The 20,469-nt window shown below is 37.4% G+C and overlaps 1 protein-coding gene across 5 annotated transcripts in view; it reads right to left on the reverse strand.

Annotated features, from left to right (window-relative positions):
• LOC133524409 (polyhomeotic-like protein 2) overlaps nucleotides 1-20,469 on the reverse strand; it is a 320,025-nt gene that overhangs the window by 53,406 nt on the left and 246,150 nt on the right. For all 5 annotated transcript variants that reach the window (XM_061860397.1, XM_061860399.1, XM_061860401.1 and 2 more), the window contains 5 exons: nucleotides 12,190-12,316; nucleotides 10,492-10,638; nucleotides 7,461-7,620; nucleotides 4,546-4,732; nucleotides 1,665-1,783 (listed from right to left, as the gene is read on the reverse strand). In XM_061860397.1, the coding sequence (XP_061716381.1) occupies nucleotides 1,665-1,783; nucleotides 4,546-4,732; nucleotides 7,461-7,620; nucleotides 10,492-10,638; nucleotides 12,190-12,316 (740 nt within the window). The remainder of the gene's footprint in view (nucleotides 1-1,664; nucleotides 1,784-4,545; nucleotides 4,733-7,460; nucleotides 7,621-10,491; nucleotides 10,639-12,189; nucleotides 12,317-20,469) is intronic.

Here is a 20,469-nt window from a genome sequence, read left to right on the forward strand (position 1 = left end):
TTATATTATTAAGTGTAGACTATTTTCAGGAATGTATGTAATTTTTAAACGTATGAGGTCTTAGCGCAGAGTGCAGCGAGGATTAAAAAGAAGTGAAAGTACGTATTCAAATCAATCAGTAACTTCGATATGTCCAAAAATTGTTTCAACATAGCAATTTTTTTTAAAGAATAGGTAGCTATGGTGGTTTTGACTGCTATAGATTGTGTCATTCACGATGACGCGTGCCTTCACTCGTATTATCATGTTATTAAAGGTTAGATTTGACAAATCTACGCGTCATCGTGGATGACACTAACAGCTTTAATTAAGTTTAAACATAGTTTTTATCTAGTATTACTTAAATTTTTAGGTTAGTAGATCAATGTGATGCTAATTTAGTTTTTATACAGTTATTCCTGTTCTGGAAATATTGTGTAATCAATAAAAGCACTTTTCACCAACTGTTTAAAACATAATATAATATTATCTTTATGACTGTTAAATGCCGTCGCCTGATTTCTCCTTCCCATATGACTTAATGACTTTAATTGGCATACGAGTAGCATCAATGTAATATTTACGACACGACACTAGTCAGCGTCATAACGAACTCTTTACACCGGCAATTTCCTGAATATAAAATAAATTATAGGAAATGGAGCGCGACTTAACCGTTAAATTGAATTTGTGAAATTTATTGATGCGTATAGATATCAGGTTGGGGTCAGGCAGGGCGTAAGAACTAGTTTATACTAGCACTAGGGTTCGGTCCGTTACTTTGCCAAGGAAAGTTGATGCACCTGGCCGATAGAACAAATACTGCAATTGTAGAAAATCTAAGCGCGGATGCAGGAGATTGTGGTATTATATATTTCAATGTTCATATAAAAATATGGGTTTCAGTTGGCGTTTTAAATGTTTCGACGATTTATATTATTTTTTTAGATGACCTCGCGATTAAGTAACATTTATTTCATTCAATTGTTATATTATAAATAGGCAAATAAGATCCCCGGTGAACTTTCGTCTTTCTTCAAACAAAAACGTCACTTTTGACACTGACATATCCGATCCACACCGTATCTAGACCTAATATTTGACGGATCTTAAAGTTCGAATCGGGCCGTGTGGTTGGCTAAATACGTTTTCATAATAGAAGTTACATATCGCTTCGGTCATTTATAGTAGGAACCCGGCGATAATTACTGCACATCGGTCTCTGAAAAGAAATTCGGCTAATTTTGGCTTCGTAGAGCGTTGTGACGTATGTCATTAGATATACAATTTAAAGTTTACATGTCATCGATTTAAAGAAAATTATTGAAGTCTGTCATTAGATATTAGATATACAATTTAAAGTTTACATATCATCGATTTAAAGAAAATTAAAGTGCAGTATTTACTTCATATGAAACGACAATTAATAAATACGATGATTGATGGACGGTCGCCAGTGTTTGAAAATCGTTGTAAACAGTAAATTGTCTCTTTTCAAAGACCGGCGTATAATATTCATCGCAAGATATTGTATCTAAATTTGAAATTTATACGTATTTTTTACGCATTACCTACATCTATCGAAACTGCATTCGGAGAATAGCCTTCATTTATTTCTTTATTATATTAGTGAGGTGGAAATATATATGTAGGCTTAATTCTTTGTATTAGTGAGGTGAACTTACCGCTGTGTATTCTGCGCAGATGTCGATGGACGTGACGAACTCGCAGACGTCGTCGACCGTCCACGCCGACAGGCGCGCGCGGGCCTCCGCGCATAAGCAGTCTCGCGCCTCGCCTCGCTCTATGCAAAAAATCATAAATTTAGGCCCCATTTGAATAAAGAATCAAGCCGGGCAGGCTGCATAAAAACAAATTGGAAGAATGAAGCAGGTCATTGATAAATCTTCTAGAATTGGGACAGTGGTACAAAATAAAAGTAAATTTTACATTGACTTATGATCTAGAATAGGTAAGTTCTAAAAGATTTTTTACAGTACATATGGGGCTACTTTATAGCACTAGTGCGAGAAGTAGCATATTACGTTACTGTGTCGAACATTTAAAGGGCCATATGTACTGTAAAACGTTGTACGATACATGTGCGAATAGGTAATTCGCAACTCGTGTCGATTTAAAACACTCCCTTCGGTCGTGTTTTAATTTATCGCCACTCGTTTCGAATTTCCTATTTTTCGCACTTGTATCGTAATGTACTATTATTGTAATTTCGGACGATATGCGTATTTTAAAAATGTAACTTGCGTCGTTTCAATAATCATAAGTAGAACCTATACTTACAAACGTTCAATACGTCTTATTATTGAGTTCTGTCGTTTAATATTGGCACAACGTATCTTATTTTAATCCGGTCAAGTGATAAAAAGGGGATTTTTTGGAAAAAAAAAATAGGCATCAAATTATACTCGTAAGTATCGTAATGGCACAATTGTACTGGATCCGTACGCGTCAATACCAAGTGTGCCGGTCCCATGTAAGTAAAAACAAAACAACGATATCCATTTACAAAATTACCCACCCAAACTCATCATAAGATCGGACCCATATTTCATAGTAATTAATTTCAACGCGAAGACATTTTAGTTTTCGGTAGCGGCAATTAAAGATATTGAAACATAATTGCTTTTCAAAAACGCCGTCGAGTATTTAGACTAATTGAATGGTCCATTTAGTGTATTGCCTCCTAAATGTGAAAGAAATATTAGTTCGAAATTTTGATCGGTGAATCATTGAGGAATGTTAAGCGGTTTGTTAAAAGATAACCATTACTTACTAAGGTTCAATTCGGATAAACTAGATTAAGGAAATATTTGGAATAACTTAAAAATCATCTTTATTATCATTGAATATACTTACTCCTTGATTGGTTCGTTTAAAATTATATTAGCGGTATTTTTTATCAATTTAAGTAAAGATACTCTTATTTTTCGTACGTGTATCTATTTTTTGTTACCAATATTTTGAATGTGATACAAATAGTTTGTATTATATACTATGTAGTATCTAATATTGGATTTTTTTATAGTCTAAATATTATTATCAAAAACAAGGCCATGTACATTATATAGGTACAGTCAAAAGACTTAATTTGTGACCCATTTCGTAGCTTGTCATAGTGACAATAGTATGAGTAAGGAAGGTAGAGGCAAGGAACAGAATCTCCTTGGGCAGAACTGTTGTAAAAGTGTCCAGCTGTCAGCTATAAATAATAGTTCCCAATCTCTCCAGAGTAGCGCTAGAGCAGCTAAGAACCTAGGTGTTACTGACGGAGTGAAGTGCGCTGTCTATGATTAGATTTATTTCTCAAGTATTCTAGGTATTGTAGCGCCACCTATTTATGGTTTTTTGTCGGACACTTTTTGGTATATGGAGATTCTGTCCTTGCCTCTACTTTCCATAAGTATGAGGTCTCTAGTGACTTTAATGTTGTTTGTCACTGTGGAAAGGCACGAAATGGGTCGAAAATTAAATCTTTTGACTATACGTTTGAATGTCTAGGTTCTTGAATACTAGAGTTAGTAGGTATAAGCTGTTACTAGATTTTTGTCTGTAACATAATACCTTTAAGTAGATATGATCTCAGTTGGTTTAAACCAACTTTCAGTAATAATTTGCTTCTGGTTATCTAGTTAACAACAATTAAATTTACGAGTATATCAGTTAAATCTAAAATGAGTAACCGGTAACTGCGCAAGGCCGTTGTTTATCTTGCATTCTTTTTTAAAACAGTGTAGCAATAATTTTTAGAATGCTAATTATGATTGAAACTGTAATAGGTACATAACAAGTTTCAAGTTCTAGTAACAGTTTTGTACACCTTATTTCAATGTGGAAAAGGTTTACAGTAACAGTAAGTGATACATGTATGAAGTTTAGATCTCTTATCAAGAAGTGTTGCTGACAATAACGCTTTTCTAATAGCCACTTTGCCAATGTGAAATCTAGTAATCAACGTATGTCATAACTTGTCAAACGTTATCATAAGTGCTTATTATTTTATTTTGCTCGTATTGCAGTTCGAGCTCGATTAGTGATAATTCGTTTGTGAAAATTTAAATAAGAGAACAAGTAATACCTACTCCAATGTAATAGCAATTGATATCGATCTCTTCTTAAACATTTCTTTTAAGTACACATATTAAGTTCTATACTTTTATTTATATTGCGTACGATCGACATTTAAGAGATGACGTCATATCACGTCCATAACAGCTTTCATCATGAGCCTGCTGACCATACAGTAAATTTTGGCACAATGTGCGTAAATTCAATATAGATGTCTGTATATGCATAGAGATTATTTCAGAGTGAGCGTCCTCTGTAAAATATGTAGAGACAGACCAAGCTAACTCAGCAGCGATTTTGATAGCGCAGTCTATGCAAGTGTTATTTTAAACGTCACAATTTCATAGAACTTTGAAGTTTAAAATAACACTTGCACAGTCTGTCCTATCAAAATAGCTGCCAAGTTAGCTTGGTCTGACTATATAAACATAGAGTGCATGACTGTGATTCTAATATTTCATTGGTAGAGGTATATCTTACCATCATTAGACATCGGGTCCCTCTCGCCGCTGTCGCTCCTGGTGCTCGGGCTGGCGGAGAGCCTCGCGCGCTTGGCCGCGCTCTCGCCCGCCGCCGACAGGTCCAGGGGCGAGTGCTCCGGGGCGGTCCCGGCGCGCTTGCGTCTCGAGCGCCCTCCGCGACCCACTCGGGATATCGCTAGCAGCGTCTGGGAAAAATGTCGACGTTAGGGTGGCACTATTTTATCTAACTAGTAACTAGGATTGGGCAAATAAAAAAGTTCGAAATTTTGTAACATATCGAATCTTTGTATTATATATTAGAAAGTACTTCAAGCTATCGATAGTAATCTGTGAAAACTTTATGTCAATAATAAAACAAAATATTAATAAGCTACATGCAACTCATACTGTTTGTATTTCAAGACCAAATTCAAATGGGAATATAAATTATGTCTAAGCATAACGAGTAGCTAAAATGTGTTGCTAATTTTCACAAAGCATACTTAATGACAGGTAGTTTGTTACGCTGCAATGCTAACTATGATTTATTTTGAACCGGCAACTGTCTTTCAAAGCCTGATAAAGTCATTTCATAATTGCCTCCAAAAAGCAGGTAGCGAAACTCGACTTTCTTCAATTTGATAAATTAAGACAAAGAGTGTCGTCGACCTCGGTTTGATCCATTGTTGAGTGCTCGGCTGGTCAGATGGCATACGGCACTGAGTACTGAGCCGTTGAGCTCTGAGCAAACATGAAAGGTGAGTCGTTATCTGATTGAGAGCGCGAGCATTCATCATAATAACGTACCCACCCGTCACGCTAGCTACCCGCGGGTCAAATTGCAATCTATCTTTTTTAATTGCTCACTAAAAAAGGCTCATGCGTTCTAATTTCATATAAAATTCAGACGCGCGCGGCGTGAAATGAACGCGTGCGCCGGCTGAGAAACAGATGGCAAGATTTATTTACCCTTACCCGTTGCCTTTTAAAGATGAACACGTTTGTTAGAACACGACATCAATTTGATTGAAGCAAACGGGACATTTCACTTTGCCCAGGCTATCCAGGATCTGCATGAGTAAGTAACCAAAGGTAATCGTTTGTTACCGACCAACGCTGTGGGCGATCCCCCGTGACCATAATAGAATGCAGCTTAATTGATTGTTCAAGCTAATTTGAATCAGCAGCGGAAGATCGTGACGCAACCCCGATTCTACGGCTAATTGCCTCGGAAAACAGCTTTATTGTAGCCCTCCTTGCAACATGTGAGCGATATCATCATTACCCAGTAATAAAGTATCTCCAACTCGAGTAATCCGCTCGTGTCATAAAGACACGCTGACGATTGAGACAAATATAATAACGCCCATTTTGTATCATTACTCTTTTTTATTAGAAAGTCAGACTCATAACTGTAACAATTTTAACGCTGCAATATCCGCGTGCTTACTGCACTCGTGTGTAAAAAGTCATCTAATTTAAAAGTCGAGCGGCGGTTTGATTTCACATCCCATCAGTACATCACTAGCGTGTCGCGGGCGCTCGGCGCGTGCCACCGCCAATTAGTGCAGCTCCAGTTCCTTTTACAGTCGAGAGTCGAGCGAGCGAGTCGACGGCGCGCGCGCAGGGGCGGGGCGCCGCCATTACCCTACCGGCGCGCGCGCCGCGAGCCTATACCCCTCGCAATTAACACTCTTTCCACGTTATCTGCACTGCAAGGAAGTGTAAAGGTCATGAGCCTTATCAGATTTAATTGCCTTCATTATTACTGGAAAGGAAGCGTGCTACCCGCCGCGCATTATGATTTTAAAGAGCTTCAAATTAACATAAACGAGCGCTCGCCTCTAGATGCTAGGCGCGATAGAGCCTTATGAATTTTACGATCCCTCGAGACATTTTAATCACAGCCGTGAACTATGAAACCGGGTAAAACAGCAATTAAAACAGGAAGGTCAGTGAGTACGGGCATACATATAATAATTAATAAAAATTTAAATCGTGCTTTTGAAATTAAAACCCAGCTGACCGTAAATGATTTCATAGGGGCAGTGGCTTCTTAAGTAACAAGGATTACCTAATAACGTTACGAGTATTTTTGATTATTTTAACGATAAAAAATGGTTTGCCTCGCTTTTGTACAGTCACAGCGAAAAAAGAAGGTAAAGGCAGTTATGTGACATCATTGGGATGTTAGTAGCGCTGTAGTATATCAAATGCCTTGTCAACTCTGTTATAATAGAGGACAACTGTACCGATTGTTTGCTTAGATCATCGACATCCTGTCTCTAACCGCTAACTACGCACGCGATGCGTTTCCTTCTGAAACGCAATTTGAACAAGATACTTTTTGTACTTAATTGGGACGATTATGTGAATAATGTGGTTGAGTTTCAATACTAGGAAGTTATTTTTTTAAATCTTGTTTTGGGCGGAAGAAAAAATATCACTAGTCAAATTCCGAGTTACTAATTTAATGAGGGTAAAGGTACACAAATACCAAAGGTGAGTTAATTTGTTTTCGGGTCGACCACCAAGCGAGTTATCGTTTTTGTGGGATTGAGAAGAGGCATATTGTATGTACATAGTGGAATTTTATTACAAACCACGAAAAGTATTTTTATCTATTATATCTATTTATTTGACTTGTAACAGACTGGGTGACAATTTTTTTGATGTGTTTCTTTCATACACATAAATATGTTCATAACCGGAGCTTAGTAGGGAATAGTAGAAATGTTATACCGATTTTCATAGACAAGACCTAAACCATGTGAACTAATTTATGAAAGCAGCCGTGTATTTCAAATTTTTGAAGTTAGGTTAGAGGATATTGGACAAATCATATCTGATTCTTTGACATGGAAGAATCCTACTTTCTGTATTACAACAACGACACTGCCCTAGTTGTGAGGTGACACATGAATAGTGACGTACCTTAGTTGAGCTCATGTCGAGCATGACGGGGAAGGCGGGCAGCCGCGGCGGGCCGCCCTGCTGCTTCGCCATCTTTGTGAACAGCCCGCCGAGCGGCGCGTCCGTCGCCTCCTGTGCCGGCGCACGCTCCGCGCCGAAGCCGTTCATGCGGTGGAAGTAGCTGGGGAATTAAAATGTGTTTAGTATTTCTGCATTTTATTTTTGTTGTCCCCCTTGGGTGACATATGCAATTTTTGAGTTTATGGAACGATCGTCACCTGTCACTCGAGGGGTAAGTAAAATTATTTACATAGCGTGATCTCTGTAACTGGTGCTTAATTATATGTATAGAGAAGCCTGATAAAAACAATTATCTAGTTTGACTGACGCGAATCTGTTGAAACAGTTATTGTAGAGTGACAGAATATCTCTAATCATAGCTCTCAAAATGCAAATTTGTGGTCATTATAACTGAGAACTACCATATTATACAATGAATACATTTTGCCAAATTTAAATATTAACTGATTATAATCGTCTTAATGTATGAAAACAATTCTGTCGACAAATTAGATGCATTCCGCATACTTGACTGATACAAGCATGAGATAACTTATTGATTCATAATAATTAATATTGACAGAGGTCAGCGAACCCCGAAACATGAGCAATTCATTAATATAACATAAGTTCACGCGGCGACCATCGGTTCTCACGAATCATGTAAATTTGTCGACTAAACGTAAGTTATCGAATCGATTAATATGCTAATTGGCTGGGGCATCACTAGTCGGTCGGTGAACCGTCGTAGTGTTGTGACATGCCGTGTGAAATGTCGAGAGTAAATAGGAAATGGCTTGCTTAAAATGATCGAGTGTTTCCTTTATTTAATATCTAGATAAACTTATTAATGTCCGTTACAGATAGTTTTCTCTCAGAGTACGATCGGCTTAATAACTTTGACCTTTCTACTGTTGTACCTTGTTATTTAATACGTACAGTCAGTGTCAAATACTTTGTAGCAACCAAAGTAGCCAAATAGTTCGGTACACCATATATTTAGTATGGCGTACCGAACTATTTGGCCACTTTGACTGCTACAAAGTATTTGACGCTGACTGTACCTATACCAACGTAACTATGATAGTAAAAAAATCGTATTTCGCTTTGAGTTTTTATGACTCAGTATTAATAAATGGAAAGAAAACAAAAGCATTAAATTTAGATTGTCTTGTAACTTCTGAATTTGGAAGGCGTGACTCACGTATTAAAAACGGCACGAGCCATTATCACAATGCGCGTATCGGTAAGTGCATTATAAAAATTCTCATTAGTTTAAGCCTTTTAACTTATTGAAGTTTTATAGACAGAAAAGATATCACACATATTTGTCTCCTAATTACTTTTATTAGGGTTTTAGTGCTACCTGTTAAAATAATGGTAAAATGACGCATTAGAGAAAAGTGCTTTGAAGTGCCGCCGTATAATTAATGCATATATTCAGTTATTTCAGATATTTTAACGTTAGGAACGACTTTGAAAAATAAAATTTGGTCGAATTAATTGTGATCTAAATTCATTAAGGCAAGCGTTATTGATTGAGCCACATTTTGCGTAAGTCGTAAACGGTTTACGAGTTACATTTATTCGTTTCATCCGGCTCTCGAGATAATTCTTCAAGACATTTTAATAACAGTAAGCCAGCTAGCTTGGAATAATTGTGGTTAGCTGTAGACTAGAATAGATTTATATATAAACGGCCTCGTAGCCTAGTTTGGGAGTAAAGCTGCTTTCGAAGCTGGATGTCCCAGGTTCGAATCCTGGTAAGGGCATTTATTTCGGATATTTGTTCCTGATGAGTGACGAATGTTTCTATGTATTACCTATATTTATCTATTATATATTGAGCTCGTGTGGGACTGATTTGTGTAAGATTGCCCAGTATTTATTCATATAGAGTATTCCAAATTCCATTAAAAGGGACACATGTACTATATGCGAGTCGAAGGCATAGATAAGCATAGCTCAAGCAAAAAATACACCAAATGCGTCGTGCGTTGCGTGCGAAGTAATCGCGTCCGAGATGTTGATATAGACGTGACCTCATAAGAATTATTAAAATGTCGACTATGTTTTACTGTCATATTTGGCCTATATTGTGTTAGCGCTGTTAGCGGTCTCTACTCTCTGAGTCCAGACTAGTTCACATCCTTTGTGCAGGATGTCGTAACACAGCTTGTCGGAAGTTGCTTTTAAATTAATGGATCACAAAGTAAAAACCAGATCAGAGTTGACCAGTTTAGCCTGTCACTATGGAGATTTTATTACTCTTTGGCCTGCTATTTTAGCAATGGTAGAAGATGCTGGATAGCTAGGCCTAAAAAACTAAATCTTAGTTTTGCTTGATAGTTACACTCTCCTATATGTGTTGTGTTGTTGGTAAGTTTCCGAAGAAAATCCGAGTACCTACCAACTACGGTATCGCTGGTTAAACTTGGTTTGATTTTTGTATTGACTACAAGAAGTATGCAAACTGACTAGACCCTTGAGCGGGGCGTGCAGCAGTGCGGTGCAGCGTTCATAACAAGTATATGCTAACCCATGCAAGCGGCCTCAATGCATGCTGCATCCGTCCCTTTGCCGCTCGTCACGATACCAATAAAGATCCGTACTTTCTAATTTCTCTCCCTTGTTAGCCACTCTCCTGACCCTTGTTTTACCACTGAGACAATTAACTATGAAAAATCATCGTACGTTGCTGTTCCAAACAAGTAAATAATTATTGACGCTATTTACCGTACCGTTACCGACCCGAACGAAGCCTGACCCATCACTTGTGATTATTTATTTATTTTAAACTTTATTGCATATAAAAAAGAGTACAACAGGCGGACTTAATACCAATAGGCATTCTCTACCAGTCAACCATAAGGCAAAACAGAGAAACTTCAAGGTGGGTGCAGTGAGAATTAAACAAAAACAAAAACCGTAAATTTCACGCCAGCGTGGTAAAATAGGCACCTGGTAGTGCAAGATCGGTGGTGGTACTCACTCGTTAGGCGGGCTGTTGTACCGCGCGGCGAGGGAGCGCATGATGTCGGAGTAGTTGCGTGGCGGATGCGGCGGCGGGGCGTGCGGGCTGCCGCGCTCCGGCGGCGTGCCCGGGTATGACGACGTTGACGGCGTCACGCTGCGGGATCTGCCGACAACAGAAGCTTTTAGAACCCGTTTTTCCAAAACTAAAGGACCGATCTGACAAGACGAGGAACATCGCTCCAAAACCCGGGTCGTCGATGTTGGGATGAAGACCGCTAGGCTAAAGTGGGACTGGGCTGGACATGTCTGCAGGGTGAATGATGACAGATGGGCCGAAATAGCCACTAGCTGGCATCCCCAGATTAGTCATGGCAGATCGAGGCAGACCGAAAAAGAGATGGCGGGACGACTGATGCGTTTTAGCGGGACTGGCGGGGTCGGCGGGATCTTGCTCAACACAGGGAGAATTGGAAAGCGTGAGGGGAGGCCTTTGCCCAGCAGTGGGACACACAAGAAGGCTTAGAAAAAAAGGACCGATTAGAATTTAGAGTGTGACCACGCTAAGTTTTATATATTGCTACGTCAAGTACCTGGCAGTTCTATGAGATACGAGTATGTGACACTAATGCCAAAACGATAAGAAATTGCGCCGGAGTCTACATAAAGTCGTGTATTATAGCTAGGTTGCATTTTTATCATGCCATGCTGCGTAAACGGTATATTTATCGACGTGTTTTAAGCAGCAACGCTCTGATCCTTTACTGCAGTTGTTGGTGGTCTTAGTGGTGAAAATGTCAATTTGTAAATTCCGCATCTACTCCTATGTGACTTCCATTTAATCGTCATTTATACATACTGCAAGTATCTTAGGTTTATATTATTCCTTTACCTAGTCCTTTATTAGCGTCATAATAAGGTATCGTAGGAGGGACTAAATACGTAGTGCTTACAAAGTTACAAACTTACACATATCGCATGGAGTTTCCGTAGGCGTACAATCCTAATTGGCCTTAGGTACGGCGTTACAACACCCGTCTAGATAGATATCGTTTTCTGCTCCATAGAAATTTAAGGTAAATATAGGTTGGTTATTTTATTCAATGCCACTTTTAAATAAACTACAAAAATACTAAAGGACCTTACCTCAAGTGTTTCAATTTACTGAAAACGGGTTCCCAATTTAAGTTCTGTTGCGCCTCATTTATAGGTAGGAGGTAGGAGTATCTTGATACTGTCCTCGGACGATTTTATCTCTGAATATACGATTAATCTTACTTGGGGAATATTGATGAGTCAGTATCATAAACTTTTAAGAGTATTTACTTGAGGTGTGGTATTGGAAGTATGAGTAATCTTCCTAGAGGTGGTGGTGTCGTGAGAGATGAGCCACTCGATCTTGACATGCGGCGGCGTCGGTGCCTACCTACTTCGGAGACGACGGCACGGGAGCGGCAGGACGACTAAGGAGCAACGCCTCGGCCACGAAATGCAAGTTCGACGCTGACGTCGACCGTTATATATTTGTATTAATTATTTGTAATAATGGCGACTGGCGTTAGCGTCGAGCATGCACGGAGCGTGCGTTCTGTGGCCCTCGGGTAAAGAGGTGGTGAAGCCGTGCAGGATGAGCTGGTCGATCTTGACGTAATCTACTGTACCAGTCACTGACGACAAGAGGGCTCCTATGTGAGGACTGCAGGTCTATGTAATTTACCTGGAGGCGGTGGAGTCGTGGGGGCTGAGCCGCTCGATCTTGACGTGCGGCGGCGCCGGCGCGGGCGCGTGCGCGGGCGACGCCGCATCGCGCGCGCAGCGCCGCGCCCCGCCGCCCCCTCCTTCACCTAAGGACAAAAAAAATACAGTTATTGAAGTCAATTCAAAATTCATTCAACAAAAGCTTGTTGCAGCTATCAATATCTAGCAGACTAATCATTATAACGCTAATAAATCATTAGATACAAATTGTTATGTTAAATAAATGATATGTTTCACGAGTCAATTATGCCTTATTTTTAAATACTGACTACCTGAATCCTTATATGTACTCAAGAATCACAAACTGCATACCGGGGTCAGTTCTACAGGCGACTTTATCACGCGACACTGTCACGCACATTAATCCACCAGATGGCGGTAAGATTGCCGAAAGAATTGCCCGCGTCAAAAGAGCCGCGATGCTATCTAGCGGGTCGTGATCTTTCGCGGCATTATTTGATTCTAAAGTAACATAACCTCAAAATAACTTTCTCTGATAATTATAAGTAACGAGTCTAGGCACGAAGGGAGTGGACGATAAAACGGATTATATAAATGGTGATGATTTTGGAAAGTATGTGCTTTTAGGTAGTTTTGCCTTAGTAGTCACGTAGTAGGAGTCACGGAAAGAAAATGAGTCGAGCCCTACACCCCAGCAGAGGGTAACAGGATGAAAAGAAAGAAGAAGATTGATAGATAGTCAATTTAATAAAGATTGTAGCCCGATACGCATATTTTTTCTTTGTTTTTAACTACTATTTGAGTGGAGACGGAGTAAATTATGAATAAATTTACTTGCATTTCTACTTTAAAATATTATCATCAATTTTCAGTCAGCTAATAGTTTTACTGACTGTACATAATATATTTATTTCTTTTTTTACTTTATATAACGATCGACTAAGTAGGTACCTACACAAAAATAGTGTTTATTTCAACACTCGTTGATTTCGTAAATGTTTAAAGATAAAGAAGATTCCCGAAAGTGAATCCATGTTATCGGAAATAAAAATTCTTACATTTCGCGTACACATTTAAATTATTTGCGGATCGGTTCGCAGATACGTCGGCAAGCAAGAAATTTGTCAAACCACGCATTTCTGCCACGATGGTGCCAAATGGCGACAACATGGAGATTTCAGACAGATCCCATCACTACATGGTTTATATAACGCATTGCCGTTCGGGGCCTAGCCAAAATGAAAAATGTACATCAACAAACGCTGATCGAAAATAATAAAATTTAGGTATTGGGTGACAGATGCAACGAAAAGTCACGTGATTATTTCCATGCATTATTTTATTTCATTTCATTTATTTCTCGCTATGTGTGTGTACAAAAGGTCTTATGTATAAATCATTACATGTCTCAACACAACCCCGTGAGGGTATCTTACTTTCGATAGACGTTTTCTTTCAACGATTTTCCTTGGCTCTACGGCAGGCCGCCTGTATCTACGAATAAAATATAATATGAAAAGTGACCGTTCATTTAGCTTACGTTCAAAATGACAATCTGTAAGCGTGTATTACCAAACATCAACTTAAATTAGTTTCAGGGATGTTGTAGTACCAACAGGAGTGGAATGTAAGAATTTGAGTGGCATGCTTAAGCATAATGCCTATACCATAGAATCCACATCTTATACGCAGACGTACGAAGATACGGGTGTAATTCATTGTCTCCGCCCGACGTGACCGCCGCCATGCATGAAGCGGGAATAAATGGGAATACACGAACATGCGGATTCTATAATAGGTAGTCTGTTTCAGACCATAGGTTACAATCCATGCAAAGAAGGTACTTATCACTGTAGTTGGTTAAGTCTTTTAATTACTCAAAAGTATTCACTTAAAATGGAAATAAAAAGCAAAAGATCGTAAACGCCAATGTTCTTAAATAAAGCTAAATTTTTGAAAAGTTTGCGGCGCCTTTATAAACCGTACTCTGTGATAGGTATGAAATGTGTTAAGAGATATTGGTAATTGAGTTAACAGTTAGTTTAGTATTTAAGCTGAAAATGTCTTTTAATTAATCATGATAAACTTGGAGAATTTGTTGAGATTATTTTTAACCTATTAACTTATACAATGTGTTTGTACACGTATATAGGAGCCGTTAACCACGTATAGTACGATGAATATTATCGACGAATCACCCCCCATACCTATGTTTTATCTCAACCATTTTAGAAATGCACCCCTTCTAAGTTTTATGGCGCCAAACACGACTGCACTTGGTTAATGTACCATTATCAAACCATTTACCTGTCGAAAAATTAAAAAAAAAATCAATCGATAGCTTATAAATTAGGGGATATGGGGGGTAATTTGTCGATAAAATTCACCGTACTATACGTGGTTAACGGCTCCACTATAAGTGTACAAACACATTGTATATGATTTGATGAGTGAGTAGGTAGAGGTAAAGTTAAAACCTAACGCACACTGCATGCGTAATGCAGCAAGGCTTTTGGCTCCTTAGAGCTTGCGTTGCGGTTTCTAGGCCTACGTTAGGACTTCGCAACGTAAGCGATGTGCTACGCAGCGGTGGCAGCATGGTTGCATTTCTATCACCTGTCACTACGCCTGTCACTTTCGCACTTGCATTCTTATCAGGCCTTGACAGGCATGGTAACAGGCGATAAAAATCCGATCGTGGTTAGCCCGCAGGGAGCTGGAGAAAAAAAGACAGAAGGTATGAAGAGGTTACCAACAGTTATTTTGACTTTTATTACATTAGGAGAAATAGGTACTAAATGCTGCCGTAAACCTGATTAGTGCTAACTAGCTTCAACGATACTCAAACATACGCACGATATACAATTACAACTATTTTTCATCATGTGTGACTATTACATTGTACAAACCAGTATCAACATACAAGTCCCAATTAATAAATGCCCGCGATACCAGAACTGATACTTCCTCTGCGATTTCAACTTTATTTTATTGCCCGCTTCACCTTGCTTTCAATTGTTTATAAATTATGGCAAACATAACTAGAGTTGAGTTTGAGTATAGTTGAGCTGTAAACAAGCCGATATACTTAATAAAAATTATCATAACCTCATTTAATACTTGTAAAAGTAGAAGATACCATTTTACAGGTGTAAGCCAGCAACAATGATGCGATACACTCGATAAAATAAGTTGTAAAGCAGATATACAAAATAGGTATGTATCTACCAGTGGCGGCACGTCACAAATGTTCGTAGGGAACCCAGAGTTCATTTTGCTTTCCTTTTCTTCATGAACCGATCGTGAAAGTACTCAATGGGCTGAAATTAGACAAGCCGGTGGGAATCGAGTTCTTTGAACGATCCGCCACTGGTATCTACAAATGATAACATCTCTTCTTCTTTGTCGTCACACTCACGTCAGAGTCACAATGATAACATGTCTATAGTCAATTATATACCTACAAGCCGTTTTTGTTCTTGAGTGTATTTGTAGTATCAAGTTGGCAACTAGGTACGGTTTAAGTGTTACATAATTGATAGACTACAAACTGGATTTTGGTCACTCAATATAAAAGAAATTAATTCTAGTTATATTTATGAACAATAACATAAAACGTAAGCTAAATAATACAGCTAACGCTAATTTAATAACGTTTTAAAAAGGAACAGTTGTAGTTGTTAAGTACTATCTATTTGAAGTTAAAATTTAAAAGTAAGGAGTGCATATTTGTAAACCATTCTTATGAAGACAATCGCAACCGACGCTTAAGTTCACCATTTATGGAGTGTCTGTTATAGTCACGATATATCAATTGATATCGCGTTTTTATCGTAATTTACATGACTTGCTGAAAGTTTATTTATTACATTATCTCACTAAATAAATTAACAGTTACAGCTATTATAGCCGTGAATTCATGCACCATGATAGTCAGCTTAATATTTCTCTTGATATATTGTGTTTATGCTTGTTGTCAGTACAATAGTCATGTTATTTTGAGTTTTAGAAAAATTAGGACCGAAAAAATGATAGGCCTCGCGATATATAGTGCAAATTATCTCGCTTGTCAGACTAACGGGGAATTATTTAATACAGCCTTTTACGGCGGCTGCCTTTGATGCGATATTTAGTTTATTTACGGCGGATCAGCTATTACATGATAAGAACAAAATACATTTATACACGTGGCTCTTATAATGTGTGTATTCATACTAGGGAATGCAAGTCGGTTATAGCTGTGACCGAAATAATCGGTTATAACCGATTATTTTAACAAATTTTCATAACCGATTATTGGAAACTCGAATAACCGGTTACGGCTATTTTCGGTTATTTATTTATGACTTATGCATTGACGTTCTAATGATTACAAAATCTCACCTGTTTTGGCTGTGACGCCTGTGACTATAATTTTTGTCATTTCTCTTATATTCCCTTATACTTCCCTTATTTATGAAATATATTGATTGAATATTGTATCACGTCCAAGGTCATATTTTCATTTTTACCGTATTTGGTGTGTTTAATTAGAAATGAAGACTTATACTCACATTTCCTAAAACTGTATTTTTATTTTAGGTTTTTTTTATTACTTGATTTTAAATTTATAATTTTTTGTCGAAATAACCGTAACCAAAACCGGTTATAAAGTTTGGCCAGTTATTGCATTCCCTAATTCCCACCGAGCATTAATAAAATATATTGTATGTCATTTGAAAATAATTGATAAAAAAGCAAGGTAAGAACAATTTCGTATGAATACGAATATATCCCGCTCAAATAAATTAAATATCTTTATTTAAGTAAAGTACTATCCAATTATCCAATGCACATATGTTACTAAATAATAATTAAGAAAACAGACAGAGCGGTCTAATCTTGTGCCATCTCATACATGTATTAAAATAAAATAACATTAACATAATGATGAATGTCATATCATCCATGCAAAGGTGTCTTTACACGCTACCGGGCAACCAAACCCATTTCATTTCTGTTATGAGACTGGACCATTAAAAACTAAGTGACTTTGACAACAATATATTGAATGACCAAGTATAGAATAACATCATAACTGTGTGCGTGTTATGGAGAAATTATGTCAAAATGACATTTTTCGAGACATTATACAGGTATAATAATATTAATAATATCGCTTTGTGGGGTATCGCCTACGTGAAAATGGACCATCTTTTACAAGTTCTATAGGACGAGTATTTGATATGGTCATTTGGATATAGTTAACTGTATCAGATTATATTATGTGACTAATAGTTATGTTCGAAATGATAAATCGTGTTTTAAATATGCTTACAATAAAGTGTCACAAATTGTAGGCGTAGCTTAAAATTCAATAAATCTTGATTTACCTCTTATGTTTCGAATATAAATCTGGACGAAAAATATTTCATTTGGCTAAGAATTTTGCAATCCTCCAATGTTCCCATGGCAAAACACGTTCTTAAAAGAACAAGTAAAGTTTTTTCAAGATTATTAATTCTTGCGGACAAATTTATATCTTCTACCAAACTAATATTAGTTTTAAGGTAGAAAACGCAAGTGGCGCCACGGTGAGCGGCAAACATGACTTTGCGTTCTAAATTTGAAATCAAATATTTGTTGACGGAAGTTATCAGCGTCGTTGATGACCGATGGCGGCCGAAAGCGTTCGGGTCACCTGACATTTTAATGAGAGGAAATGCGTACCGTTATCACTTCGGCCGTATAGGCTAGGAGCCGAGTAGGTAAGAAACTTATATATTTTTTTTATGACAAGCAATGACTTACGTTGCAATTTATATGATTAATCAAATGCGAAAAACTATCTTAAAAGACTTTCTATAATCTATAATTATATTTTATTCACATATACTCGTAATTTAGCTTTTACAATCAACAGTAAAATTTTAAAGTCAGTTTCAAAGTAAGCGCTCAATTAACCCTAGTTCAACAGTGTATTACAACGCGGTTTTACATCCACATTGTTTTCTAATACTCTGACTGAACCTTTGTATGACATTGTATTGTTTAAGTCACAAGATATTGAGTATATTTATTTTCAGGTTATAAGTTATAGGACGTACGTGCTTAATGAAGTATATTTTATTGTAAGCGAATTATGTACCCACTTTTGGTAGCCTAGACCACGGTGCAAGTGTTGAGTAAACGTCATAATTGGCTACTTGACAGTTTTTTTTGTAAATAATGTCAATCGACCTTGATTTTCCTGAGGATCAATGAATGAGAATTAAAATCTGACGCTCGCACTCGGCGATTAAAATGCCTCTAACAAAATGATATTGTAATGTGACGTCACATTACATAAGTCTGTCCTAAATGTATGCAAGTTCATGAAAATTGCTATTTTGACCCTGAAATATTGCGTTTATGTGTATAGTTGTCAGACAATTTATTTTTCAATAAATTGCAAGGAATCGAATGGTACCATTTTATTTTCTCTTTTCGAAAGTAAAAAAAATTTTTTTTTAGACTTTGGAGCCTTGGTTTTTTAATAATCTCAATATGTCTTTTTAAATTCTACTTTTTTATTAGGGTTCCGTAGCCAAATGGCAAAAAACGGAACCCTTATAGATTCGTCATGTCCGTCTGTCTGTCCGATTCTGTCACAGCCACTTTTTTCCGAAACTATAAACTTGGTAAGTAGATGTATTCTATGAACCGCATTATGTTTACACAAAAATAGAAAAAAACAATAAATTTTGGGGGTTCCCCATACTTAGAACTGAAACTCAAAAAATCTTTTTTCATCAAACCCATACGTGTGGGGTATCTATGGATAGGTCTTTCTTTAAAAATGATATTGAGGTTTCTAATATCATTTTTTTCTAAACTGAATAGTTTGCGCGAGAGACACTTCCAAAGTGGTAAAAAGTGTCCCCCCCCCCCGTAACTTCTAAAATAAAAGAATGAAAAATCTAAAGAAATATATGATATACATTGCCATGCAAACTTCCACCGAAAATTGGTTCGAACGAGATCTAGTAAGTAGTTTTTTTAATACGTCATAAAAATTAAAAAAAAAAACATTTCATCAAACCCATACGTGTGGGGTATCTAGGGATAGGTCTTCAAAAATGATATTTAGGTTGCTAATATCATTTTTTTCTAAACTGAATAGTTTGCGCGAGAGACACTTCCAAAGTGGTAAAAAGTGTCCCCCCCCCCCCCCGTAACTTCTAAAATAAAAGAATGAAAAATCTAAAGAAATATATGATATACATTGCCATGCAAACTTCCACCGAAAATTGTTTTTTTAATAATGGATGGCTCATTTTCTATGTAGCAATTTTTTTTCTTTTTTTTTAAATTTATTCAATATTTGTCAAGTACCCAATTTCATAGAAGTTTGACATTTAAAATAACTCCTGCACCGTCTGGGCTATCAAAATCGCTGCCAACTTAGCTTGGTCTGACTCTAATAAGATTGCACTTTGCCGCTGTTAGCTCGGTCCTGACTCAGTTTAGACTGATTCAATGTACCATCATATCATTAAGCACGTCTTCAATCTAAAAATAAATATTAAAAAAAACATCCATAAGTTGGAAACATATATTAGAGATAATCACAGTCTTCTACCTAAACACAGAAATTGTTACTATACATAGCGAGTCGAAATTCTCCTAATTTAGCTCGCTCATGCTTTCAACTTAATTCCGTACAGGTCACGGGCATCGTCAAACAAGGTGCCGTTCGCAGGCGCCTGACTTGAATGACCAGGCCGTCTGTTGACGGTACCGTTCGCAAATACTGTGCGTGGCGCTCGTTGAACTGTATAGGCGATCGATGTGTGACCTAGGCGGACTATACACAATGCTGTACGAAAATACAGGCGTAAATATCTATTTGACAAGGCTCTAGGTAAAAATAATACCAATATCGGTAGTTAGGGTAAGCATACTTCATCGAAATATATGTTTTGGGACTCATTTTATTTAAGTACACCCACAGCAGCCAAATTGCATGGCCGCTTTATGAATGAATTAATTGATAATGTGTTCATTCAATTTACAGCTCGCTATATATTCATCAGTTCTACTTTTTAACTGGCGATAAACTACATTTGACTCGACAGCTTTACTCATGATAATATGGGGTATAGGGTATCAGATATGGGGCCCATTTCTCGACCGGTATTAGTCTAATATTATTAGTGTGTTGCCATGGTAACCCATACGACTTGACAGTTCGTGGACTAATAATTAGTCTAATATCGTTCGAGAAATATGCCCATGATTTAACACATTCTATGAAAAA

Source organism: Cydia pomonella, chromosome 13 (assembly GCF_033807575.1).
Source record: "Cydia pomonella isolate Wapato2018A chromosome 13, ilCydPomo1, whole genome shotgun sequence".
Classification (NCBI taxonomy): Eukaryota; Metazoa; Arthropoda; class Insecta; order Lepidoptera; family Tortricidae; genus Cydia; species Cydia pomonella.